General features: G+C 44.9%; 1 protein-coding gene across 2 annotated transcripts; it reads left to right on the top strand.

Moving 5' to 3' along the window:
• Positions 1-98: 98 nt before the first annotated feature.
• On the top strand, positions 99-27,136 carry LOC120992446 (3-hydroxy-3-methylglutaryl-coenzyme A reductase). Of its 2 annotated transcripts, none has more exons than XM_040421428.1 (20): positions 99-252; positions 14,277-14,460; positions 15,406-15,517; positions 15,597-15,684; positions 15,777-15,861; positions 15,964-16,069; positions 16,723-16,829; positions 17,296-17,415; positions 17,654-17,817; positions 17,965-18,203; positions 18,311-18,480; positions 20,060-20,254; positions 20,370-20,528; positions 20,624-20,781; positions 21,311-21,416; positions 21,503-21,673; positions 21,935-22,075; positions 22,165-22,323; positions 23,884-24,038; positions 26,005-27,136. In XM_040421428.1, exons 2-20 carry the CDS (start codon positions 14,296-14,298, stop codon positions 26,057-26,059), a joined length of 2,655 nt encoding a protein of 884 aa, XP_040277362.1. In that variant the 5' UTR covers positions 99-252; positions 14,277-14,295; the 3' UTR covers positions 26,060-27,136. The 2 variants fall into 2 exon arrangements, with proteins under 2 accessions (XP_040277362.1, XP_040277363.1); XM_040421429.1 differs by lacking the exon at positions 99-252 and adding an exon at positions 353-520.

Below are 27,136 nucleotides of genomic sequence, written 5' to 3'. Positions count from 1 at the left end.
CATAGATGCTCGTTACCACAGCAACAGCCATGACGCGGTCACCTGGCCGCTACTCCTATTGGCTGCAGGATCAGGCCACAGGCAGGCTCGCCCCCCTGTTGCCGGCTCTGTCACTTGGCTGCTGTCAGGTGACGCGCTCGTTCACTCGCTTCTGCGGCGGCGAACGGGAGAGCTGCTCGCCATATCAAGTGCCGCTTCCTTCCAGTCATCGCCGCCGCCCGGCCAGTCAAGACCGAATCCACCTTCCTGAAGGTGAGTGTGTGCGCTTGGCGGCAGTGACTTTGGCTTCGGTCATTTGAAACAGGCATTGTGTTAGACAGCCCCGAGCGTAACTGGTAGTTGGGTCCTCATCGGGGAGGCTGTAGGCTTCTTCCTGTCAGGAAGCGATGAGGTTACGGTTTGGTCGCTGCAAGGTCTGAGGGAACCATGGACCGGAGGTGACCCCCAGGGATCGCTAGTGATCAGTAACAGCTCTGGACCGGGAGGGGGCGCTAGACGGCGAGCCAATACTCTCCGCTCTGTAAGTTACCGTAATAAACGGTGTGTGTCGTCTGATCAGTCATACAACGTGCGGGTGTGACATGAATACATTCACATACTCTCCGGGGGCTCCTGGACCCTCCAGTGTGGCATTTGCTGACAAATATGGCACCTAAAGCGTTCACCGTATAAACAAATGTCAAAAGGGGCGTGTCCCGCATGACACGTGATGTGACCGCGCACGCCGTCCGTTGTCTGCAGCTTACCAGTAGGTGAGGTAGCCCGTTGTGTGCCGGGTGTGGCGGCAGAGGACACAGTCAGTACGGCTCTGTTCACACTGTGTTGTGTCGGTTTTACCAGTACACTTTGTATTTGCCCAGGGCTACAAATCCCAGCAGCTGGGTGGTCTGAGCCTAGACCTGCTACTGGCCCCAAGGCCATCCGACGGTCAGTGGATCATCCGTGTTTGGTCCGTGTTCCCCAGACGCTGCTAAGGATGAAATGGGCTTCATAGATTGTAAATAGTGCTGAGCAAACTTGTGTTTTCAAGTTCGGCGTACAAGATTCCGATTATCTAAGAATTCCGTTGTGGATTCCGCCATAACTTACGGTACGTGGTAGCTGAAGCCATAACGGAATTCTTAGATAACCCGAACTTGAAAACACAAGTTCGCTCAACACGTATTGTAAGCTCTTGCGAGCAGGGCCCTCGCTCCCAGTGTCTCAGTTGTATATTAGCCAGTTCCGTTGCGGTGTCTTTTGTTTTGTACGTGAACGCCCTGAGTGTAAAGCGCTGCGGAATATGGTGGCGCTATATAAAGAAATATCTCCTGCCAACGATCCATGAAAACCCCTGACCGGTCATAGACGGCGTCCGGGTTCTGTTGGTGGTTTTCACGGACCGAGGGATCCGCATTTTATTGTAGATTTTTGACATTAGGTCTGAAGTAAATGTAGCTGCGGCAGAAGTCAGGTGACCAAAGTGCATTTTAACCCCTTAGAGACATGACTCATTTTAGCCTAATTAAGGACCAGTAAAAGTGATTTAGCGGTATGAGACCTTTAATTAGTGGGATGAGTTATAGAGGGGTGTGTGTTTTTTTTTTTTTTTTTTCTTCTTCTAGGAACCATTTTAGACTTCCTATAGTGTATTATATAACTTTTTTATTCTTTTACTTTTAGGGAGAAAGAAAAAAAAAAAAAAGCAATTTTAACATTATTTTGAGAGATTTATTTTTACTGTGTGTGGTATAAATAGCATAATTATATTATAATGTTGTCAGTTTTTTTTGTTATTTTTTCTCTTCTCCCTGCAGCCTGCCAGCTCCCCCACCGACCGCGTTCTGCTGGACTCAAAGGGTTTCTGTCACCAGAGTTTTCCGTATTCCACTGGCTGACGTTGGCGATGCACCTAGCTCTGCTATTCTAATGATTCTCCGTGCCCCCGTTACCGTAGAATTCTTACTTTTATAATATGTCAATGAGCCTCTAGGTGCAGGAGCAACTCCCAACCCCCCCCCCCCCCGCTCCTAGAGGCTCATTGACATATTATAAAAGTAAGAATTCTACGGTAACGGGGGCACGGAGAATCATTAGAATAGCAGAGCTAGGTGCATCGCCAACGTCAGCCAGTGGAATACGGAAAACTCTAGCGTCAGAAACCCTTTAAAGGGGCGTTCCAGTTATAGAAAGTATCCTATCCACAAGGAATAACTAGCGTGTAAAGGCGCCGCCCTAAGCCAACTAATGTGGTATAAACGTAGTGTCTAGAGGTGCGCCAGATTTCTCGCCCAGCATCAGCCACCGTGCTGCAGTACGCCAGTATGGCCACTACAGAGGACGGCGCCTTCTGCTTCTGGCTCCATCCACTGTTTAGTTTCTAGCACTGGCTGCTGATGGAAAAGCTGGAATACCCTTTGCGTTTGCCCTGTCTAAATCTTAGTATTAGTAACTCTGCCACTATATGTGCAGATTGGGCACAGAGTAAGGGTACAGCCACACGGTCAGGTCTCCTGATGCAGTTTTGGAAGCCAAAATCAGGAGAGAATACAAAAAAGCAGGGGTGGACTGGCCATAGGCCCTACAGGGAGTTGTCACGCTTTGTCCAGGGCCACTTGGGCCCTCCTTACTGCCGCTGACCGGGTACATACTACTGGGGGAACTATATAGGGGTCATTATTAAAGGATGTCCAGGCAGCAGGGCTGGCCTGGTGTTGTGGCCCACATCTCGCCTCCTGAGCCCCCTGCTCCACATCCATATTGGAGACAATTGGAGGAGGACAGAACGTTGCATCTGTTGATGATCACCACGGAGGGACAGCTTCTGCGGAGGTGTTCTGTGCTGCACTATGCTATCACTGACCCTGCCTACTTGCATTGGCCCCATCTACTTGTGTTTTGACAGTTTGGACCCACCTACAACATTGGGGCCACTTTTAGTTACCAGCTCGCCACTGCAAAAAAAAAGAAGTGAACTCGTATCTGTCCTTTATACTTTCTCTCCTTTTATGATCCACTCCTGATTTTGGCTTCCAAAACTGCATCAGAAAACCTGACTGTAACCTTAGGCTACGTTCACATCTCCGTTAAGGAGATCCAGCCCAAAGGCCAGCTGTCCCCCGCCATGCAGCGCTTCTTTTTTGTTTTGTTTTTTTGTCCGAAACCCGGCATTTATGCTAGAAATCAGCTAGATCCCCGCCAGACCTCATTGCAGTCAGCGGGGATCTGGCGGATCCAGCAGGCTGCTGTGTGCCGGAACAGCCTGCCGGAGAAGTGAACAAGGACTTACTCATTTAACCCCTCCACCCCCATAAATGTTGTTGCCCGGTGTGAACCCCCTTATTATACTTCATCTCTGTGGCCTGAATTTACCGACCATAGTTCCTCCTCATAACTCCGGGCTGACCACGAGCCGTGGCATCCTGCTAATGAATCTCCAGCTACAGGACTGCGCTGTCAGATGATATTTCTGAAGTCTCCTTGGCCCCTGTTTGTCAGAAGTAGGGCTGAAACCATTCATCGATTTAATCAATGTAATCGAGGCAAATCACATGACCACAGAGCGTGAGTGAAATGAAGCTTCTCCGCGCTGCAGGACCTTGCGTTCACACATGGTCCGCGCGCTGGCTGACGCTGTGTGTGATGTCGGGTCCCCAGTGCAGACGCCATGTGTCTTACTGAAAGGTAAGTATAAAGTTAGCAGGGGGGGGGGGGGGTGGCACCTGTGATTTGGCATGTATAACATTATTGGGGCACCTGTGATTTGGCACATGGAGGGGCTGATCTGGTGGAGTGGGGGACATGGTGGATGGCATGGAGGCACTGGGGAAGGGGACATCATGGCAATCTGGATGAAGGGGCTGATGGCAGTGCCATCATGGGGGCACTAGGGGACATGGCATGGAGGGGCTCCTGGTCTGATGGCACTGGGGGAGTGGGGGGACATGGTGGATGGCATAGGAGGCACTGGGAATGGGGGACATTTTTATAAAGCAATACGTTATTTTAAGGTTTTTCTTATTAGATTACTCCATTATTTTTTACGATTAATCGATAGAATACTCGATTACTTAAATAGTGATTTACTGCAGCCCTAGTCAGGAGCATGTAATGATCTGTCAGAAGCTTCCTGACCGTGTCCTGTGACAGACGGCTCCAGACCAGCTCTTCCGGCCTGTAATCTAGGAATCTGGGGAAGTCCAATTCTCCTTTGTATTTCTAATCCCTCAGAGCTGCTGAGTGGAGAGAACATGACAGCATTTGGATATCTTAGAGCTGAACTTTCCATCACTGGGAATCCCCGACCTCTGGTCCCTTATGCACAGATTATTCAGAATTTAACCCCATCCATTCCTAGAGGGCTTCAGTTAAAGTATTTGACTCAGTGTGGGCAATTTTAGACCGATTTGGAGTGCCAGAAGAATTAGTTAGGTGGGTGAGGCTGATGTTTGACTATCTATTGGCCAGGGAAAGGGGGAGAAGGTTTTTTTTGGGTCTTTTTCTATTTTATTTTCTATTATAAGAGGCACACGAAAGGGATGGGTTCTGCCCCCTTTATTGTTTTGTGTAGTTGTTGACGCTTTTTTCCCTGGTGGTGAGACAGCATCAAAGCATTCAGGTAGGGGTGGGGACAGACCCTTAGGGGCCCTTGTGCAAGAACCATATACAGGCCCCTGGGTCATCATAGATCACCGTTTTAAATCTCTCTAACAATCCACTAGTTCAGGGATCAGCAACCTTCGGCACTCCAGCTGTTGTGAAACCACAACTCCCAGCATGCTCCATTCTCTTTTATGGGATTTCTTAGAAAAGCTGAGCAAGTATACATGCTGGGAGTTGTAGTTTCACAACAGCTGGAGTGCCAGAGGTTGCTGATCCCTGCACTAGTTACTATGAGCTATGAAACTCATTAGTTCAGTCCCTTACGTGCAATCTGTTGAACGGTAGGAAGATGCTTTTAGGGTGGTGTTATATCAGCAGCAAGTGAACACCTCCTCTCTTCTAAAGTAAGGAGGAGGGGAACCTCTCTGCCCTTAAAGGGTTCTCTGGGCCAACCCCCTTAGGTGGCCTTTTAAACTAACCTGTTCAAGAGAAAGCTTCTATACTTACCCTCCGCCACGCTGTTGATTTCTCGTTCCGGAGTCCGGTCACGTGGCCTCACTCCAGATGAACTCTCCTTCTGGCAGTGTCCCGTTCTCTGCCTCCCTGGCCGTTGCAGGCCCTGCAGTACAATGTATCATAAATGATAGGTTTAGATACCCACTGCACAAGACTGTATCAAACGATAGGATTAGATACACAGCTAAGCAGTTGATATCGAACATGAGCAGCTTTGATACAGGCTCATGTTTTGCACATGATAGAGGCACTGCGGACAGTATTGGACATGACAGACTTGGATACAACCTTCAGCAGACAGTAGCAAACAAGATGGGATTAGATACACAGATCAGCAGGCAGTATCACACATGATAGAATTAGATACAGATGTGTTTTGGTGTGCTGGGTGGTTCAGGCTGTTCAGTGCAGTTGGTGAGGGAATCACCTGTGGGGGGGCACTGATGTTATCCAGCAATGCATATAAGGATAATAGCAGTATTCATGTTAGGGTTTGGTTACATGGCCACATAAGATGAAGCGGGGTATGGCTGCTGCATACTGGACCGTATGGCAGGCGGTGCCAGCCTGTGGCTCCTCACTCTGCACAGCAAGTTAGGTTTGTTTTTCCTGTGGTAAACAGGAAGTGCTGAATGTAAACATTCCTGCTGAGCCGCTCTGATGCCCAGAAAGGGAGAGGCACCACATGAAAAAAAGGTGTTTGGGGGCATAAATATGCATTTTTAGGGGCTTTAGGAGCACATAACAAAATGACCTTGGGACCACAGAACCTCTTTAATGCTAGAATGTATTTTTTGGCTATGCAGTTAAAAGGGGTTGTCAGTTCAATTTATTCTATGGCTGACATCAGGGATGGTGTTGAAATAATAAAATAAAAAAAACTGAAAGTGTTGTTTCACCTGGACATTTGTGTGACAGAATATCCCTCTTCTGGCCCTGCCCCTGTCTCAAGAACGGGGCCCCCCATGAATGAAGAGAATGCTGGGAATTTGTGGTTACCTCTCTGACATGGGTGATGTAGAAATTATAGAGAGGATTCAATGGTGGGACATTTGTGCCACAATTGTCTGCCGTAATTTGTGACTTTTTAAGTTTCGAGAAGGAGGTGGTGCTGCTTTGTGTGGCCTGCTGGATTTACACTTTCACCAGAAACTAGTAGAAGTTATAGCTGAAGTTTGTCCCAGCCCCTGGCATTTCTGGCACATGGCAGGGCAGAGATGCACCTAATGTATTAAAGAGATGCTGCAGGCAGTATACAGTCCTGATCAAAAGTTTAAGACCACTTGAAAAATGGCAAAAAAAATCCTATTTAGCATGGCTGGATCTTAACAAGGTTCCAAGTAGAGCTTCAACATGCAACAAGAAGAAATGGGAGTGAGCCAAAACATTTTTTGAGCAATTTAATGAAAACAACGAATAAACTGAAACAGGCTGTTTTTCAGCTGATCAAAAGTTTAGGACCACACCTCCAAAAAAAACCTAACCCCCCCCCCCCCCCCCCCCCAAAACAGAAATCCAACCTCCAAACATGAACTCGGTAATGAGTAGCTCCGCCGTTATAGTTTATCACTTAAAAAATTCGTTTCGGCATGCTTGATGCAAGCGTTTCCATGAGGTGAGTGGGAACATTTCTCTAAGGGGTGAAGACGGCCGCACAAAGGCCATCTACTGTCTGGAACTGTTGTCCATTTTTGTAAACTTCCCTTGCCATCCATCCCCAAAGGTTCTCAATTGGATTTAGATCAGGGGAACACGCAGGATGGGCCAAAAAAGTGATGTTATTCTCCTGGAAGAAGTCCCTTGTCCTGCGGGCATTGTGTACTGTAGCGTTGTCCTGTTGAAAAACCCAGTAGTTACCACACAGACGAGGGCCCTCAGTCATGAGGAATGCTCTCTGCTACATCTGGACATAGCCAGCGGCCGTTTGACGCCCCTGCACTTCCTGAAGCTCCATTGTTCCACTGAAGGAAAAGCACCGCAGACCATTATGGCGCCCCCTCCACTGTGGCGCGTAGAAAACATCTCAGGTGGCATCTGCTTGTCATGCCAGTAAAGTTGGAAACCATCAGGACCATCAAGGTTACATTTTTTCTCATCAGAGAATAAAACTTTCTTCCACCTTTGAATGTCCCATGTTTGGTGCTCTCTTGCAAAGTCCAAACGAGCAGTTCTGTGGCGTCCAAGGAGACGAGGTCTTTGAAGACGTTTTTTGTTTTTGAAGCCCTTCAGTCTCAGATGCCGTCTGATGGTTATGAGGCTGCAGTCAGTACCAGTAAGGGCCTTAGTTTGGGTCGAGGATCGTCCAGTGTCTTGACGGACAGCCAATTGGATCCTCCGGCTCAGTGCTGATGAAATTTATTTGGGTCTTTCACTTGACTTTTTTGTTCCATAACCCTCAGGATCATTTAAGAAATTCCAAATGACTGTCTTACTGCGTCCCACCTCAGCAGTGATGGCGCGCTGTGAGAGACCCTGCTTATGCAGTTCAACAACCCGACCACGTTCAAAAAGGGAGAGTTTTTTTGCCTTTGCCATCACAACGTGTGACTACCTGACAGAAAATGACAATGAATCCACATCTTTGCACAGATTTGGCCTTTTTAAAGGCATGTGGTCGTAAAATTTGGATCAGCTGAAAAACAGCCGGTTTCAGTTTATTTGTTGTTTTCATTAAATTGAATGCTAAAAAAATGTTTTTTCTCACTCTCATTTCTTCTTGTTGCATGTTGAAGCTCTACTTGGAACCTTGTTAAGATCCAGCCATGCAAAATATGATTTTTTTACCATTTTTCAAGTGGTCTTAAACTTTTGATCAGGACTGTATGTTGATGACCTATCCTCAGGATCCTCTGATCAGTACATCTGTTTGAAGAGGAGGTGGCGCACAATGCAAGTGCTGCTTCCTCTTCTCCCTTTCAGTGGTGCTTCATTCAAGTAAACGGAGTAATTACACTGCATCGCCAAGACATCTGGGACAATGGGCATTGTAATGAAGAAGAAGTAGTCCTCCCTTGGAGCGCCACCTCCTCGTCAAACAGCTGATCAGCGGGGGTACTGGATGTCAGATCACCAAAGATCAGATATTGATGACAAATCCTGAGGATAGTAGTAACAAATAATTCAGAGCAGCACCATGCACCTTATATGACTCCCTCGGAATGCAACAGCTTGTCCAAACCACCGATCCTCAATGGTCAACAGATCAGGGGGAAGGGGGGGAACAGAAGATGACAGCATGTCCAAATGAGGGTCCTTTATTCACTGAACTTCCATGTGCAACGTTTCGGCTTTATCAAGCATTGCTCATTTGGACATGCTGCTGTCATCTTCTGTTTTTTTTCCCTTTCCTGAGGATAGGTCATCAATACAAACTGTACGTCATGTGGTGTTCCGATCACCGGCGATCGGAACATGATGCCTGCTGAAATCATTGAGCAGGCACCTTGGCTAAATGGCTAAATACGCGGGGGGTCCCGTGACACCCCCCCCCCCCACCCCGGCCCCTGTCGGCGATCGTCGCAAACCACAGGTCATTTCAGACCTGCGTTTTGCGGCTTTTACCTGGTGCGGCGGCTGTGGTGCCATCGGGTCCCCATGGGGCTGTGGGGGGGACCCGATGACATGGAAGGCAGCGCGATGCCTTCCTGAGGCATCTGCTCTGCCTTCGGGTGACGAGCCTGTGAGATCCAGACCCTCTACACACAGTATTACTCATACAGCCAATGCATTCCAATACAGAAGTATTGGAATGCATTGTAAAGGATTAGACCCCCAAAAGTTCAAGTCCCAAAGTGGGACAAAAAATAAAGTGAAAAAAAGTTGAAAAAATAAAGTTTTCCCCCCAAAAAATTAAGTTTCAAGTAAAAATAAACAAAAACTTCATTTTCCCCAAATAAAGTAAAAAAAAATTGGTAAAAAATAGGGGGAGGGGGAAAGTATACATATTAGGTATCGCCACGTCCGTATCGACCGGCTCTATAAGCATATCACATGACCTAACCCCTCAGATGAACACCATAAAAAATAAAAACTGTGCTAAATAAACCATTTTTTTGTCACCTTACATCACAAAAAGTACAACAGCAAGCGATCAAAAAGGCGTTTGCCCACCAAAATAGTACCAATCTAACCGTCGCCTCATCCCGCAAAAAATAAGTCCCTACCTGAGATAATCGCCCAAAAAAAAAAAAAAAACTATGGCTCAGAATATGGAGACACTAAAACATCATATTTTTTTTTTGTTTTATAAAAAGCTGTTATTGTGTAAAACTTACATAAATAAAAAAAAATAAAAAAGTATACATATTTGGTATCGCCGCGTTCGTATCGACCGGCTCTATAAAAATATCACATGACCTAACCCCTCAGATGAACTACGTAAAAAAAAAAAAACTGTGCTAAATAAACCATTTTTTGTCACCTTACATCACAAAAAGTGTAATAGCAAGCGATCAAAAAGTCACACGCACCCCAAAATAGTGACAATAAAACCGTCATCTCATCCCGCAAAAATCATACCCTACCCAAGGTAATCGCCCAAAAACTAAAAAAATTATGCCTCTCAGACTATGGAAACACTAAAACATGATTTTTTATTTTTTTTTGCTTCAAAAATGAAATCATTGTGTAAAACTTACATAAATAAAAAAAATATATACATATTGGGTATCGCCGCATCCGTGACAACCTGGTCTATAAAAATATCACATGATCTAACCTGTCAGATGAATGTTGTAACTAACAAAAAAAAAAAACGGTGCCAAAACAGCTGTTTCTTGTTATCTTGCCTCACAAAAAGTGCAATATAGAGCAACCAAAAATCATATGTACCCTAAACTAGTACCAACAATACTGCCACCCTATCCCATAGTTTCTAAAATGGGGTCACTTTTTTGGAGTTTCTACTCTAGGGGTGCCTCAGGGGGGCTTCAAATGGGACATGGTGTAAAAAAAAAACACTCCAGCAAAATCTGCCTTCCAAAAACCGTATGGCATTCCTTTCCTTCTGCGCCCTGACGTGTGCCCGTACAGCTGTTTACGACCACATATGGGATGTTTCTGTAAACTACAGAATCAGGGCCATAAATATTGAGTTTTGTTTGGCTGTTAACACTTGCTTTGTCACTGGGAAAAATGGATTAAAATGGAAAATTTGCCAAAAAATTGAAATTCAAAAATTTCATCTCCATTTGCCAATAACTCTTGTGGAACACCTAAAGGGTTAAAGAGGACCTTTCACCTTGAAAAACATTGTGAACTAAGTATGCTGCCATGGAGAGCGGCGCCGCTCCGTTCTCCCGTTATCCCCTCCGGTATCTAAATGCCTGGCCTTCGGATCGGACATTTATGGTAAATGGCACTCTGATCCAGATCACTCTTATATACCAGCAATATGGTGCTCGATTCAATAAAGGTTAACGAGGCATTATAGTTAGGTTAACGGTCCCCATTATAGTTTAGGGCTCATGCACACTAACGTATTTTCTTTCCATGTCCGTTCAGTTTTTTTTGCGGAGTGTATGCGGAACCATTCATGGCCGGGACCAGGGGAATGCACACAGCCTGCTGCTTTTTCCGAGCTTATTCAAAACTGTTTACAAAACTGAGTACATACTGGATTTCAAGTGCTTCATCTCAAATAAGTAAAAGTAGCATAAAAATAACAGGACATCAATGGCATAACAGAAGGACTGGGCTCCAGAGCATAAGTTGGTGGGTCACTAACCCCAAACCTTCACTGTGACCTGCGACCTCCACCGTCCTTCTTTAGGACCTTGTACTAGGCAACAAAAAAAACAAGAACGGGAAGTCAAGTAGGCGCGGTCGCCTTCCTGGGGGCTCTTCTTCTTCTCTTTAGGCTTTTGGTTTCTGAGCGCCGTCTGCCAGGGCTCTAACCTGGGCAATTGAGGAAGTTCCTGCTCATCCAACATAGGCATCCGGGATTGAATTTGCAGCGGTGGTATCTTCATCGTTGCCCATAATTTGTCATAATGTCAGACGGTGTGTGTATCGTGAGTCTTCTGCCGTTCAGCCACACCGCTAGCCCAAACAGGAATAACCATGAGTATTGTATGTTCTTTGACCGCAGCACTTCTAGTAATGGGCATAGGATCCTTCGCTTGGCAAGGGTGGCTGGGGCTAGATCCTGATAAAAAATGGATGGTAGTGTCAGCATATATGGTGGGCTCTTTTTCTCTAGCAGCCGTGAGAATCTGATAAGTGTCCACATATGATATCAATCCACATATAATATCTCATGGGGGTTCCCCCTGTTTCGGTTTGGGGGCGTAATGCGCGATGGATGCGTTCCACCATTATTCCTGCTGCCCTCTCTGGGCCTAGGAGAGTACTGAAAATCTCATGCGCCACTTTCCTTAAAGCTTCTGGCGCAAAGTGCTGTGGATGTCCTTTTAAGTCTAATATTTTTCCTTCGGCTCCGATTCTCTTTATCTTCAATGAGCAGCAGAGCTTTGTTAATATATTCAGAGTGTAAGCTGTAACATTGATTTACTTTGCATGTAAATGTCTCCAATGAGGAGCTGAAACGTAATCTGTGAATAAATTTGCACAGTATTTAGCCTTCTACGTGGAGCTGCTTATTTTACTTGTCTTATACCTTGGAGTTCAGTCTTTGGGAAGCACGCACCCTCATCTTGGTGACTACTCACAGTTCTGCTCCTTTATTACCGATTGGGGATATGCGTCTAAGGTATTGATATGATATCATGTATCCTAAGATCTAAGATCTCGTTTAGGGTGATTTGTCACTAGTGAAGAGAGTTATTAGAAATGTATTATCTCTTTCATGGAATATGATTGCTTTTACATTGGGTGTCTACCACTTGTCCTTCAGTAGAGGAGAAGGTTACATATGTCTCCAGAATTATTATTTTTTAATTGCAATTTAGATGGAACAAAAAAGGTCAAGATTAAATACAAAAATGTATTTGCTGGAAAGGCGTCATCAATGAAAAAGAAATACGTTGTCATTCAGGACGACTCTGACTCTGATGGGACATAATTGTCCTCCACCAATCTTATACAGCACCTTTGAGATGTAGTCAGGAGCACTGATGTGCCATTTATGTCTGTTACATAGTTACATAGTTAATACGGTTACAAAAAGACATATGTCCATCAAGTTCAACCAAGGGATAGGCGGGGATGCGAATCCCAGAAGGAAGTGAGACTCGGATTTCTACACGTTTTCATAAGCATTAATGTTGTTTACTTTTAAGAATTCGTCTAAACCCTTTTTAAAACTATCCACTGTTCCTGCTGTGACCACGTCCTGAGGAAGTCTATTCCACAGATTCACAGTTCTTACAGTATAGAAGCTTTGATGCTTCTGGAGACTGAACTTTTTCTTCTCCCATCGGAGACAGTGCCCCCTTGTCTTTTGAGGGCATTTTACATGAAACAGTTTTTCACCGTATTTTTTGTATGGCCCATTTATATATTTGTAAAGGTTAATCATTAGACGTCTCTTCTCAAAACGAAATAAATTCAATTATTTTAATCTTTCTTCATAACTTAGGGCTCTTTCACACCTGCGTTATTGTCTTCCGGCATAGAGTTCCGTCGTCGGGGCTCTATGCCGGAAGAATCCTGATCAGGATTATCCTAATGCATTCTGAATGGAGAGTAATCCGTTCAGGATGCATCAGGATGTCTTCAGTTCCGGTACGGAACGTTTGTTGGCCGGAGAAAATACCGCAGCATGCTGCGCTTTTTGCTCCGGCCAAAAATCCGGAACACTTGCCGCAAGGCCGGATCCGGAATTAATGCCCATTGGAAGGCATTGATCCGGATCCGGCCTTAAGCTAAACGTCGTTTTGGCGCATTGCCGGAGCCGACATTTAGCTTTTTCAGAGTGGTTACCATGGCTGCCGGGACGCTAAAGTCCTGACAGCCATGGTAAGTGTAGCGGGGAGCGGGGGAGCAGTGTACTTACCGTCCGTGCGGCTCCCCGGGCGCTCCAGAGTGACGTCAGGGCGCCCCAAGCGCATGGATCACGTGATCGCATGGATCACGTCATCCATGCGCATGGGGCGCTCTGACGTCATTCTGGAGCGCCCCGGGAGCCGCACGGACTGTAAGTATACCGCTCCCCGCTCCTACTATGGCAACCAGGACTTTAATAGCGTCCTGGGTGCCATAGTAATACTGAAAGCATTTGGAAGACGGTTCCGTCTTCAAATGCTTTCAGTACACTTGCGTTTTTCCGGATCCGGAGTGTAATTCCGGCAAGTGGAGTATACGCCGGATCCGGACAACGCAAGTGTGAAAGAGGCCTTAGACCCTTCCATGCCCCTTATCAGTTTAGTCGCTCTCCTCTGTACTCTTTCCAGATGTCATAGGAGAAAGTGATGAGCTCTATAATGTTGTCCTCGTAGATCAGATTAACAAGAATTTCTAAGTATGACCCCAGTGTTCATTGGGAATCTGTATGTTCTTGAACTTGGTGCAGGTTGGGTCCAAGGACAAAATGATAATGATTAGTCTGTAGAAAGGTTCCAGTAATGCAGGGATGGCCAACCTGCGGCTCTCCAGCTGTTGCAAAACTACAACTCCCAGCATGCCTATACTGCCTACAGCTATCAGCTTACAGCAGGGCATGGTGGGAATTGTAGTTTTACAACAGCTGGAGAGACGCAGGTTGGCCATCTCTGCAGTAATGTATAACTGTACGTATCTCTGTTATATGTAAACCAGGTGAAAAGTACAGACTTCAAGGCCCTGAGTAGTCACTCGTCAAGGTGGATTGTGTATTCAGATGAATGTAGATGATATCTGATGCAGACAGGAGGTCCTGAAGGACAAGCTGATGTTACGTCCAGGAGAGAAAGTGAAAGTCATTGGGATCTTGGACTGAAAGTCCTGCTGTAAACTGAGCAAGTTTGCAGTAAAGCCTGACCGCCTCCTGTTCACAAACTGCAAGAATACTTTACTGTGGACGTCAGCCTTTATCATTATAAAAGGGGTATTCCCAACTCCGGAATTTAAAGTGGCTGGGTCCAGCAGTGGGGTGTAGAAGTAGCACTGTACATTTGTACATTTGATCTTCTGAGATTAGATGCTGTGGTTGTAAGAAGTAAGCAGTCTCTGGTTTCTCCTGTTCATACAGGGCATGTGAGGTTATTGAACTCGAAGGAAATAATCCTCTCCTCTTTCCCTAGGTCACCAGTAGCCGTGAAGATGTTGTCCAGATTGTTTCGTATGCATGGCCAGTTTGTGGCTTCCCATCCCTGGGAGGTCATCGTGGGTACGGTGACCATCACCATCTGCATGATGTCCATGAACATGTTCACAGGGAATGATAAGATCTGCGGCTGGAACTATGAGTGCCCCAAGTTTGATGAAGTAAGTTCTGACACTTTGCCATATTAAGTCTTACTTTACATTACTGTAGGGCTCTAGAAATCCTAGCAGAAGCCACCTAAAAATTGGCTAGATCCCCATTCATGTGTGTGGAAGTTATTATAGAGTAATTTGGCATCCCTGCATTATTCTCTGTACTTAGTTTTATATGGGTATGACATGGACGTTGGTATTTTCTGCTATTATAGTGTGAATCCAGCCTCCAGATAATGCTTTATATGCATTTCTGTAAAATACACTCATGGGCATGTAACGCTTTTGTGTGAGATGTCAGACAGGATGATATCGGGTGAAATAAGCCTTTGTGAGGAAGAGATAGTCTTAAAGGCTTTGGGGGCATTTATATTATTGCATTTTACTCATTTGGGGCTAAAAATCATTTTCTCAGTTGGTCTTTATTAAACATTTAACAGTTAGTTGTCCTTCTACAGCTTTCAGTTTCAGCACCGGCTCCCTGCTTCACACTTACTCCATCAGAAGGCTGCTTTGTCCCCTGGATCTGTAGCCTTTATCTCTGAACTCCTGACAGTACATAAACACTTGTTTAAGCTAAATTCTTATCGAACCGATACCAGTTTAGCACTAGTTAGTGTTTATGAGCTGTAAGGGCTACAGATCAGACCATCAGAGCAGTTCTCTGATGGAGTCAGAGTGAAGCAGGGAGCCTGTACTGAAACACAAAACTCTAGAAGGGAAACAGAAAATTTCTAATATTGTTAAAAAAACTGTTAAAAAATAATTTTTTATTAGCCCCAAATTATTAGATTGCAATAATAATAATGCTCCCAAAAGTGTCCACAACCTTTGGTGCTAGTACTTTAATATGGAGGAGCATATTATGTATTATTTCTTCTACGGTGTGTATTTATTTAGCATGACTTGCCTGTGGCCTCTTCACGTGTTTTTTTTTCCCCACATTTTTTCCAGGATGTACTAAGCAGCGACATCATCATCTTAACCATCACACGGTGCATTGCCATCCTCTACATCTACTTTCAGTTTCAGAACCTCAGGCAGCTTGGATCTAAATACATTTTAGGTGAGTATATGTGTCCTTTGAGCTCCATAATCCAGTGTGATTGATCTGCTTCTGTCATTGACATTTAATCACGTTTCAGGTATTGCTGGCCTCTTCACCATCTTTTCAAGCTTTGTCTTCAGCACAGTGGTCATTCATTTCCTGGATAAAGAACTGACAGGCTTGAAGTAAGTATAGCACCCAGGTCACTGTTGGTCCATTTTATCTTTTTGCCATCTATATGTATATGTAACTTTTTTTTCTTTTTTGTCTTCTGCAGTGAGGCTCTTCCTTTTTTCCTGCTGCTTATTGATCTCTCAAAGGCCAGTGCATTAGCTAAATTTGCCCTTAGCTCCAACTCACAGGTGAGCACCTAAATAATGCCCGTAAGTAAACGTTTGGGTTTACTATATGTAAATCACGCTTGTAATTTTACCTGATAAAAAGAAAAAAAAATCTTTTTCCAGGACGAAGTTCGAGACAACATTGCTCGTGGCATGGCCATCCTGGGGCCTACATTCACCCTGGATGCGCTTGTTGAATGTCTAGTGATTGGAGTGGGAACAATGTCAGGTTAGTAGCAGAATAATACACACAACATCTTCCTTTAGCATCGTCTTGCCTGAGAAGCGTCACCTGGGGGAAGAGTGGGGGGATGGATTCTCCAACTTATACCTTTGACAGATGCCACTGTATAGGCATACAGTGGCATTTGTCACCAGTGGGCTTCCATGTTGACAGGCGCATGCCATGCAGTGTATGATTTTATTTTTTTGCTGGCAGCCTCTGTACGTGCTATTCTTACAACGTTACAAAAAAAGTGTACACATGTACACTGTGACAGCAGTCTTAGAGTTTTCTTACATCCAGTTACAAGTTAGTCTTGGCTTAACAGTCTCAAAATGTATCAAGGAATTGTTCAGAGTACATAGGGTCGGTGCACATATAGAATTGTTCTAGGTTTACAATTCACATGCAATTAAAGCAAAGGCAGCCAAACATATGATGGCTTGTGACAACTGACGTTTGCACATTGTTACCCATTATCCATTTTCTAACGAGTCTATGAACGCAGGTGTGATATCTGCATTAAAGGGGCTCAATTACATTAAAGGATTCTAGAGCTTACATTTTTTTCAGTCTTCATATCTTCGTTGTGATTATGTTTATGTTGTTCATCCTGTTATTACCTGTAATTTACATGTGAAATTATCCTCATTATGCAGGCGTTCGCCAGTTGGAGATAATGTGCTGTTTTGGCTGCATGTCCATCCTAGCAAACTATTTTGCCTTCATGACGTTTTTCCCAGCCTGCGTGTCATTGGTGCTGGAGGTGAGTGTTTTAAAGCTGCAGTACCTCATCTTATGCTGGATTTACACGGCCCGATAATCTCCCAGTCTAAAGGGGCCACAAATCACCCAGCGAACAAGCCAAATGCTCGTTCTTCAGGTGAAACGGTCGTTCATGCGGACAAGCTAAACAATCATTTCTGGGCAGCAGATTGCGTAGACTAGACAGAAACAAAGCGGCTGTATGAGGACGAGCAATGGCAGTAGACGTCACTCGTCCTCCTACTGCTCAGGCGATCACTGTATGTAAATGCAGCGCTTCACCTTCACTGAACAGCAGCCCATTGTCGAGAAGGAACGCCTCCTTCCCAAAAATCATCTGCTTGTCGGCGCAGTGTAAACGCACCTTAACAACAGCTAATAATCACGCATGATAGTTGTCCCAGTTTATTCTGTAGCCTGGAGGTATACGTTTTGTAGATGAAGAACTTTCTTTCATCTTTTAACAGCTTTCCAGGGAAAGCAGGGAGGGGCGTCCAATCTGGCAGCTTACTCAGTTTGGAAATGTGTTGGAAGAGGAGGAAGACAACAAGCCAAACCCTGTCACACAGAGAGTGAAGATGATCATGGTGAGTGTCGCTCCTCTTCAGCTGCATCCATTTTTGGGAATGGATTTTGATTCTGATTTGTGTACTTTGTGGTAAGGATTCTGTAGTAATCTTTAATTGCTATCTGTGAGCACATTTGCATTTTGTTGTGGGACCACCGTTTTACCGTGACAGAAAATAGATGATCATGGTAATTTTTTCTGTATTTTTTTTATTAAAGCAATTTGGTTAAAATTAAAAAAATTCTGCTACAATTCAGTCCCTAGGTCTGGTCCTGGTCCACGCTCACAGTCGGTGGATAAGTGAACCGTCCCCTCAGAACAGCACTGCCATTTCAGATCACACGATTACCATTGGCTTAGACGATTCAATGCCAAAAAGGATTGAGCCCAACATGCCTCTCTGGCAATTCTATCTGTCTAGGTGAGTGCAGTATTTTTATTATTATTATTATTTTTAATTCGTCACACAGGTAAAAATTATGCATTTTATGAAATTGTCCACCAAACTTAGCAAGAATCAGCTTTTTTAAGCCTAAACATCTGACAGTGCTTTATCTGTATTCCACAGGATGATCACCATGGACATCGAACAGGTCATAACACTGGGTCTTGCGCTTCTTTTGGCAGTCAAGTACATATTTTTTGAGCAGACGGAGACCGAGTCTACCCTGTCCTTGAAGAACCCTATCACCTCTCCAGTCACTGTGCAGAAGAAGCAGGTGGAGCATTGCTGCAGAATGGAATCTGTGCCAGAAACAACCCCAAAAGAATGTAAAGTAGAAGACGTTTCATCAAAGGAAGAGAAAGGTATACCTACAACCATGATTACAAACTTTTTTTCTTGTTTCTAATCTAGAATGTTTTTGAGTTGCCTATTATTTTTTATTAACTAAATTCTGTCTGTGCATTCTCAGAAGCGGTCATAAAGCCATTGCCACTTGAAAATTCACCCAAAGCTAACTTTATGCTGGGTGACTCCTCATCGTCAGCTGATTCAAGTGAAGAGGAAAAGGAAACAAACTTTGATATGCCAACAGAGCCCCGACCCATTGATGAATGTCTTCGTATCCTGAAAAACCCAGAGGTAAGAGGGCAGAGGGTAATTGCATGAGAAAAAATAACATTGCTGATCTAAAACTAGTTACGTTCATTTTACATGTACCGCTATATGGTGTGTGTGTGTGTGTGTGTGTATATATACACTCACCTAAAGAATTATTAGGAACACCTGTTCTATTTCTCATTAATGCAATTATCTAGTCAACCAATCACATGGCAGTTGCTTCAATGCATTTAGGGGGGTGGTCCTGGTCAAGACAATCTCCTGAACTCCAAACTGAATGTCAGAATGGGAAAGAAAGGTGATTTAAGCAATTTTGAGCGTGGCATGGTTGTTGGTGCCAGACGGGCCAGTCTGAGTATTTCACAATCTGCTCAGTTACAGGGATTTTCACGCACAACCATTTCTAGGGTTTACAAAGAATGGTGTGAAAAGGGAAAAACATCCAGTATACGGCAGTCCTGTGGGCAAAAATGCCTTGTGGATGCTAGAGGTCAGAGGAGAATGGGCCGACTGATTCAAGCTGATAGAAGAGCAACGTTGACTGAAATAACCACTCGTTACAACCGAGGTATGCAGCAAAGCATTTGTGAAGCCACAACACGCACAACCTTGAGGCGGATGGGCTACAACAGCAGAAGACCCCACCGGGTACCACTCATCTCCACTACAAATAGGAAAAAGAGGCTACAATTTGCACGAGCTCACCAAAATTGGACTGTTGAAGACTGGAAAAATGTTGCTTGGTCTGATGAGTCTCGATTTCTGTTGAGACATTCAAATGGTAGAGTCCGAATTTGGCGTAAACAGAATGAGAACATGTATCCATCCTCTGATGGCTACTTCCAGCAGGATAATGCACCATGTCACAAAGCTCGAATCATTTCAAATTGGTTTCTTGAACATGACAATGAGTTCACTGTACTAAAATGGCCCCCACAGTCACCAGATCTCAACCCAATAGAGCATCTTTGGGATGTGGTGGAACGGGAGCTTCGTGCCCTGGATGTGCATCCCTCAAATCTCCATCAACTGCAAGATGCTATCCTATCAATATGGGCCAACATTTCTAAAGAATGCTATGATGTGATGTAAAGTGGATGTGTCTGACTTGAACAAGATCTCAGCTCCAGGATAATCACTTTTTATAATCCCTCTTAATATTTGCTTACTATTGAAGAGGTGCAAGCATGGGATCAGTAGAGAAAAAGCTTCACATACACGCACTTAGGCCTCATGCACACGTTTTTCGGGTCTGCATCCGAGCCGCAGTTTTTGCTGCTCGCGTGCGGACCCATTCACTTCAATGCTGTCCGCATCCGTTGCTCCGTTCCGAGCAAAAAATATAGTATGTCCTATTCTTGTCTGTTTTGTGGACAAGAATAGGCATGTCTACAATGGGCCGCCCGTTCCGCAAATTGTGGAAGGCACACGGTCGGATTCTGTTTTTTTGCGGTCCGCAAAAACAGCACGGTCGTGTGCATGGGGCCTTAGTCAGAGGAGATTAGTGATGTAATACATTTAAAAAGGAGAGATGTAGCTTTGTATTTTGCAGTTTCCTTAAATGAATCACTTACCAGATTTCTCACTCTGTCCTTTGTAGCAAGGCGCCCGGTACTTGAGTGATGCGGAAGTGATCAAGCTGGTGAATGCTAAACACATCCCATCCTATAAGCTGGAGTCCACGATGGAGTCACCGGAGAGAGGAGTTGCTATTCGCAGGCAAATGCTGGCTCCCAAGCTGCCTCAGTCAACGGCCATGTTGAACTTGCCTTACAAAAACTACAATTACTCCTTGGTAAGTCGATATTTTTACATCTGTGTCTGGTTCTTTTTTATAGGTCATACATTTATTTTGCTAGTATTTACATGCTATAGTTCATGTGTTAAGCCTGCATTATTTTGTTTTCCAGGTAATGGGTGCATGCTGTGAGAATGTAATAGGGTATATGCCAATCCCTGTTGGTGTGGCAGGTCCTCTCCTCCTGAATAATAAAGAGTTTCAGGTTCCTATGGCTACAACAGAAGGTTGCCTTGTGGCTAGCACCAACCGAGGCTGCAGAGCCATATTGGTGAGATTTATTCAAAGAACCTTCTTTAGAAAGTCCTTTTCAATTTTGAGCCAGTAAGTGGCAAATACTGAGCTTCTATTGTCCTTTCTTCATAGCTGGGTGGAGGTGCCCACAGCCGTATCCTTGCTGATGGCATGACTCGTGGACCAGTTGTCAGGTTGCCTTCTGCATGCGATGCTGCTGAAGTTAAGAACTGGCTTGACAGTCCTGAGGGTTTTAAAGTTATAAAAGATACCTTTGATAGCACAAGCAGGTAAGTGGAAATGTAGTCCATATTTCTTGCGCACACATTTTACCAAATCGAGTAAAAGTAAGCATTAGTCTTCTAAATTTGGCACTGAATGTTCAGATGTCTCCTTGGGTTTCAGCATCCCTTTTATTAAATTAGTTTTTTTTTATATTAATGCACACTTTGTAACCTAAACAGCTCCACATGTAGACCTTTAAAGTCATGTAGGGTGCACTTACATGTACTAGTAATGATATGGCAGTAAGTCGCACCATTGCAAAACCACAAGAATTTTACCTTGGGGTCGCCACAAACTTTTTGTATCTAGGTTTTCCTACAAAGGACATCTGTAGGGAATCTGTCACCTTGATTTTGGGCAATTATCTACAGTAATATATGTGTAGTACTGCAGATCCGGAGTCCAGATCACTATATATATTTTTTTTTTTCTATTTTTTTTAAGCCCACTTTATTATTATGAACCATTTTAATAAAATGTGGTTAAAATGCTCACAAAAATTCACTGGTTCTCTTGGTGTCTCTTTTCTGCTAGGTTTGCTCGTCTTGGGAGACTGCAGACCAGTGTCGCTGGACGAAATCTTTATATTCGCTTCCAGTCCAAAACCGGAGATGCTATGGGGATGAACATGATATCGAAGGTATGTTAACTAACACACGCTACTTCTGGAATTGTGACACTTCTTGTTTGCTGAGCGTAATGAAGATTTTGATGTAATTGGTACAGGGCACTGAGAAGGCTCTTTCCAGATTACAAGAAGAATTTCCTGAGCTCCATGTCCTTGCTGTTAGCGGTAACTACTGTACGGACAAGAAGCCAGCTGCAATCAACTGGATAGAGGGCAGAGGAAAATCTGTTGTTTGTGAAGCTACTATACCAGCAAATGTGGTGCGAGAGGTAAAAATCTATTTCATCCCATTCCAAAATTTGGGGATGACGACAAAGTAGTGTCATTGCTCATTTTGGAGCATTAATTTTTTTTATTTATTTTTTTAGCTTTAGATCTTGAATGTATCTGAGCTGCAATACCAGGCATTCACCATGTATAAGAGTGGCGCTGTTTCTGGGGAAACGTGGTCCCTTTCTTCTAATCTTGTACAAATTCTCTAATGTCTCATGGTTTTGGTGTGTGACATTAAATTGCGTTCTTATCTGCAGCTACTGAAGACATCTACAGCCGCCTTGGTTGAAGTGAACATCAGCAAGAACTTGATTGGCTCTGCAATGGCTGGCAGTATCGGAGGTTACAATGCACATGCGGCCAATATTGTGACTGCAATTTACATTGCCTGCGGACAGGTCAGTTGTTGGAAATATACAAAATACAAAAATAAAATCTTACTGTGTTATTTCTACATTATAACAGCATTTTCAATCTTGTTTTGCAGGATGCCGCTCAAAATGTTGGAAGCTCAAACTGCATCACCCTGATGGAGGCCACAGGTCCCACAAATGAGGACTTGTACATCAGCTGCACAATGCCTTCTATAGAGATCGGAACAGTGGGAGGCGGGACCACCCTGGCCCCACAACAGGCTTGCCTACAAGTACGCACATTCATTTTTTAAACTCATTTTACAACATTTTGTTCAACTACCGGCAGATCTGGCAGTCAGGCTACCTCTGGCGAGCACATGGAGGGCTGTGCGGCCCTCCAAAGAAATGCCATCCCACACCATTACTGACCTAATGCCAATCCGGTCATGCTGGAGGATGTTGCAGGCAGCAGAACGTTCTCCACGGCGTCTCCAGACTCTGTCACGTCTGTCACGTGCTCCGTGTGAACCTGCTTTCATCTGTAAAGAGCACAGGGCGCCAGTGGCGAATTTGCCAATCTTGGTGTTTTCTGGCAAATGCCAAACGTCCTGCACGGTGTTGGGCTGTAAGCACAACCCCCACCTGTGGATGTCGGGCCCTCATATCACCCTCATGGAGTCTGTTTCTGACCGTTTGAGCAGACACATGCACATTTGTGGCCTGCTGGAGGTCATTTTGCAGGGCTCTGGCAGTGCTCCTCCTGTTCCTACTTGCACAAAGGCGGAGGTAGCGGTCCTGCTGCTGGGTTGTTGCCCTCCTACGGCCTCCTCCACGTCTCCTGATGTACTGGCCTGTCTCCTGGTAGCGCCTCCATGCTCTGGACACTACGCTGACAGACACAGCAAACCTTCTTGCCACAGCTCGCATTGATGTGCCATCCTGGATAAGCTGCACTACCTGAGCCACTTGTGTGGGTTGTAGACTCCATCTCATGCTACCACTAGAGTGAAAGCACCGCCAGCATTCAAAAGTGAGCAAAACATCAGCCAGAAAGCATAGGAACTGAGAAGTGGTCTGTGGTCGCCACCTGCAGAACCACTCCTTTATTGGTGGTGTCTTGCTAATTGCCTATAATTTCCACCTGTTGTCTATCCCATTTGCACAACAGCATGTGAAATTGATTGTCACTCAGTGTTGCTTCCTAAGTGGACAGTTTGATTTCACAGAAGTGTGATTGACTTGGAGTTACATTGTGTTGTTTAAGTGTTCCCTTTATTTTTTTGAGCAGTGTAGTATTACCTGGCTGCATTTAGATGAATGTCCATCCTTATATAATGCATGGCTCATAGCAGCAGTTTCCGGGCAGAGGACCTTCCTCGGATCATATCCACTAACACGGCTTAAGAAAAAGGGATCATCCTGGTGTGACAATCCTTATAATGATTGACCCCTGACTGAAGCATGCAGCATTTTTCACATCCCCCAACCATTTGCATTTTTATGCAACTATTGTCTTTAAAATACGTGTGTAAGTGTGCATTTAGACCAGATTACGAACGAATCTCCCCATGTAAAGCTGCTGTAGATAACCCATTGAACTTAACAAAACACTCGTTCATCAGTTTCAATCGTTGTTTCTGGGCAGCAGATCAGGCAGCACTTCACCTCCACTGACAGGCGGGCAGTTCTCTGCTTGTTGGCGCAGTGTAAATGCACGATGTGATCTGGTGGTGGTGTTGATTGACATTAGTTAAACCAGAAATATGTCACGTAATGCTTTTTTATTTTTATAGAACCGCTTAAATCGTACTATATTCATAAACTCTTCCTTATTCTATTTTTATGTACAGATGCTAGGAGTCCAAGGAGCGAGCTCTGAATACCCTGGCAAAAATGCCTGTCAGCTTGCACAGATTGTCTGTGGCACAGTATTGGCAGGAGAGCTTTCCCTTATGGCTGCCTTGGCAGCTGGACATCTAGTCAAGAGCCACATGGTCCACAACAGGTAATACTGCATAGAATTTTCATTTCTTTTGTATTAACTTTTGATGATAAAATATATAAATGAACTAGATAAATGGTTCCAAACATGTACTAAAAGTACTTTGGTTTCCCCACTGTTGGTGTTAGGGCTGCAGTAAACGATTATTTTAGTAATCGAGTATTCTACCGTTTATTTTTACGATTAATCAAGTAATCTAATAAGAAAAAATGAATTAATAGACTGTTTTCCTTTATAAAAACTCATCAGACCTCCTGCCATCAGTCCCTAATATCCTTTGTTCCCCCCTGTGCGATCAGCCCAAGTGCATCCCCCCCCCCCCCCCCCCCAGTGCCATTGGCTCCACTATCCGCCCCAGTGCCATTGGCTCCACTATCCGCCCCAGTGCCATTGGCTCCACTATCCGCCCCAGTGCCATTGGCTCCACTATCCGCCCCAGTGCCATTGGCTCCACTATCCGCCCCAGTGCCATTGGCTCCACTATCCGCCCCAGTGCCATTGGCTCCACTATCCGCCCCAGTGCCATTGGCTCCACTATCCGCCCCAGTGCCATTGGCCCCACTATCCGCCCCAGTGCCATGCCATTGGCCCCACTATCCGCCCCAGTGCCATGCCATTGGCCCCACTATCCGCCCCAGTGCCATGCCATTGGCCCCACTATCCGCCCCAGTGCCATGCCATTGGCCCCACTATCCGCCCCAGTGCCATGCCATTGGCCCCACTATCCCCCCCGCCCCAGTGCCATGCCATTGGCTCCACTATCCCCCCCCCCCAGTGCCATGCCATTGGCTCCACTATCCCCCCCCCCCCAGTGCCATGCCATTGGCTCCACTATCCCCCCCCCCCCCAGTGCCATTGGCTCCACTATCCCCCCCCCTCCCCAGTGCCATTGGCTCCACTATCCCCCCCCCCCTCCCCAGTGCCATTGGCTCCACTATCCCCCCCCCCCCTCCCCAGTGCCATTGGCTCCACTACCCCCCCCCCCCCCTCCCCAGTGCCATTGGCTCCACTATCCCCCCCCCCCCCCCCCCAGTGCCATTGGCTCCACTATCCCCCCCCCCTCCCCAGTGCCATTGGCTCCACTATCCCCCCCCCCTCCCCAGTGCCATTGGCTCCACTATTTCCCCCCCCCCCCTCCCCAGTGCCATTGGCTCCACTATCCCCCCCCAGTGCCATCAGTGCCCAGCTGCAGCACCAGTGAACTAAAATGTCCTAACGATGTGTGTACGTCAGGATCCAAAGCAGCGTTGTGCGAGCAGGTGGGTGACCATGGAACGTAAGTAATAGGAAGCTCTTCACTCACACTCTGTGGTCACATGGCACAAACTAATCATCAATTCGATCGATTCGAGGATTTTTTTTTGTCGAGTAAATCGATTAATTCGAGTAATCGTTTCAGCCCTAGTTGGTGTAATCATTTTATGGATCACTATTTAGAGATTAGCTAATCAAACGCTCTGGAGCAGCGAAGTGCTGCTCAAGAAGACCCCCTCCCCCATTGACAGGGCCAGACATCTTTCCTTTCAATCTAGTTCTATTGCTCTGAGTATCAGCAGCATGCACATAGGATCTGCAGCTGCCAACATCTGGGTACATGTGGTAATCAGCACACATAAGTAGGTGGAAACCAAGGGCTGTCACATTGGAAAAATCTGAAATAGTGTTTTGAACATTTTTAGACTTTTTTTTTTCTACAACTATTTCTATAGAAAACTGCATTTCTGATACCACATCTGTAAGTGATACTTATTTAAAAATGGTGAACCAAAAATGTTCCACCACCTGATATTTGTTATCTCTCATGACATCACACCCAGCACTCGCGTGACGGCACTGTACAGTGATCAAGGAAGGGAAGACTTTTAAGATTGCATTACTGTCACTGGATTTAATATTTTAATATGTCTATTCTCTTGATTACATGTGAGATCTCTGTTTATTAAGAAATGCACTTTTTTTTTTCTCCTAGGTCCAAAATTAACCTTCAAGACATGCCAGGCACATGCACGAAGAAAGCTGCATGATCCATTACCTCCTGCAGCAATTTCACTTGGATCTTAGATGGACCATAGCGGGAAATCTAAGGAAAAGAGCAGAATATTTTACGGAAACGTTCTATAATGTACAGGTGTTTTGTCACCAGTGGGAAAAGAAAGTTGTGCAGGCAACATGAGAAGAAGACTTAAGCCAGCCTCAACCTGTGTTAAATGAAGCTCTATGTGCCTCATGTCCGCTTTGTTAAGTCTTAAAGGGTCCAGTAATCACTGTTGGCGATGTGTTTGCTGCTGAGGCAAAAGCCAAATCAATGGAGAGCTTGGATCTCATTTTGTTTGCTTTTCTGCTCACAATGAACCTTTCTTTAAAGGGGTATTCTCAGCGTGGTCATTTATAGCATATCCACACATATGCCATATATTTCTGATAGATGTGGGTCCTGCCCTGTCTCCATGTCCTGACTGCTGTGGACGGAGAGGTGGCGGCACATCCTTGGCGCTCTGCAGTCTTTTCTATGCGAGTTCCAAGTACAGCCAAGCAAGTGTGTGGTGACATTTATTCTGTGCATATGCCATAAATGTGTAAGATAAGAATACCTCCTTAACTTTGAATGTTTCCTTTTTATGTAATCAAAATGCTGTTTGTAATATACCTTTTGTTTTAGTTGAAAAAAAATAATAATTTATTTGTTGTTGGTCTAGCTTCAGCTCCAGTTTTATGAGATTTCAGATTTCAGAAAGGAAGATGAAATGTAGGAAAGCATCAGATCATGTAACCTGTTATATGACGCCAGGTCTCTAATCTGTCTATCTCCAGCTGTGGTGGCAGGGCATGCTGGGAGTTGTGATTCCACTTTAGCTGAAGTACATGGGTTGGAGAGCAATGATATACACTAGTAAAAAAACAACGGGTCCCTATGACTGCATGTACTTGCATAGCCATTTTTCTTTACAATCGAAATAAGCACAGAAGTTACTTCCAGCCATACATATGCTGTTCGACAGATCGTCAGCGGTGTTTAAAATGTGAGTTTTCTTATAAAAAATCTTTTACTATCCAGGCCTATTTTTTAATTCCGCCTAATTTGTTCCTGCAGATGCTACTGA

The sequence above is a fragment of the Bufo bufo genome, chromosome 2 (genome assembly GCF_905171765.1).
Source record: "Bufo bufo chromosome 2, aBufBuf1.1, whole genome shotgun sequence".
In the NCBI taxonomy this organism is placed as follows: Eukaryota; Metazoa; Chordata; class Amphibia; order Anura; family Bufonidae; genus Bufo; species Bufo bufo.
Note: the sequence above shows the minus strand (reverse complement) of the source record. Positions and strands in the feature narration are given on the sequence as shown.

What these genes read in the sequence shown, in the direction of transcription:
- LOC120992446 (XM_040421428.1), top strand. Translation starts at nt 14,296, where the DNA reads ATGTTGTCCAGATTGTTTCGTATGCATGGCCAGTTTGTGGCTTCCCAT. An exon ending in AAAGAACTGACAGGCTTGAA is followed by an intron (nt 15,685 to 15,776) that starts GTAAGTATAGCA and finishes TGTCTTCTGCAG; the next exon opens with TGAGGCTCTTCCTTTTTTCC. An exon ending in TTCATCAAAGGAAGAGAAAG is followed by an intron (nt 18,204 to 18,310) that starts GTATACCTACAA and finishes GTGCATTCTCAG; the next exon opens with AAGCGGTCATAAAGCCATTG.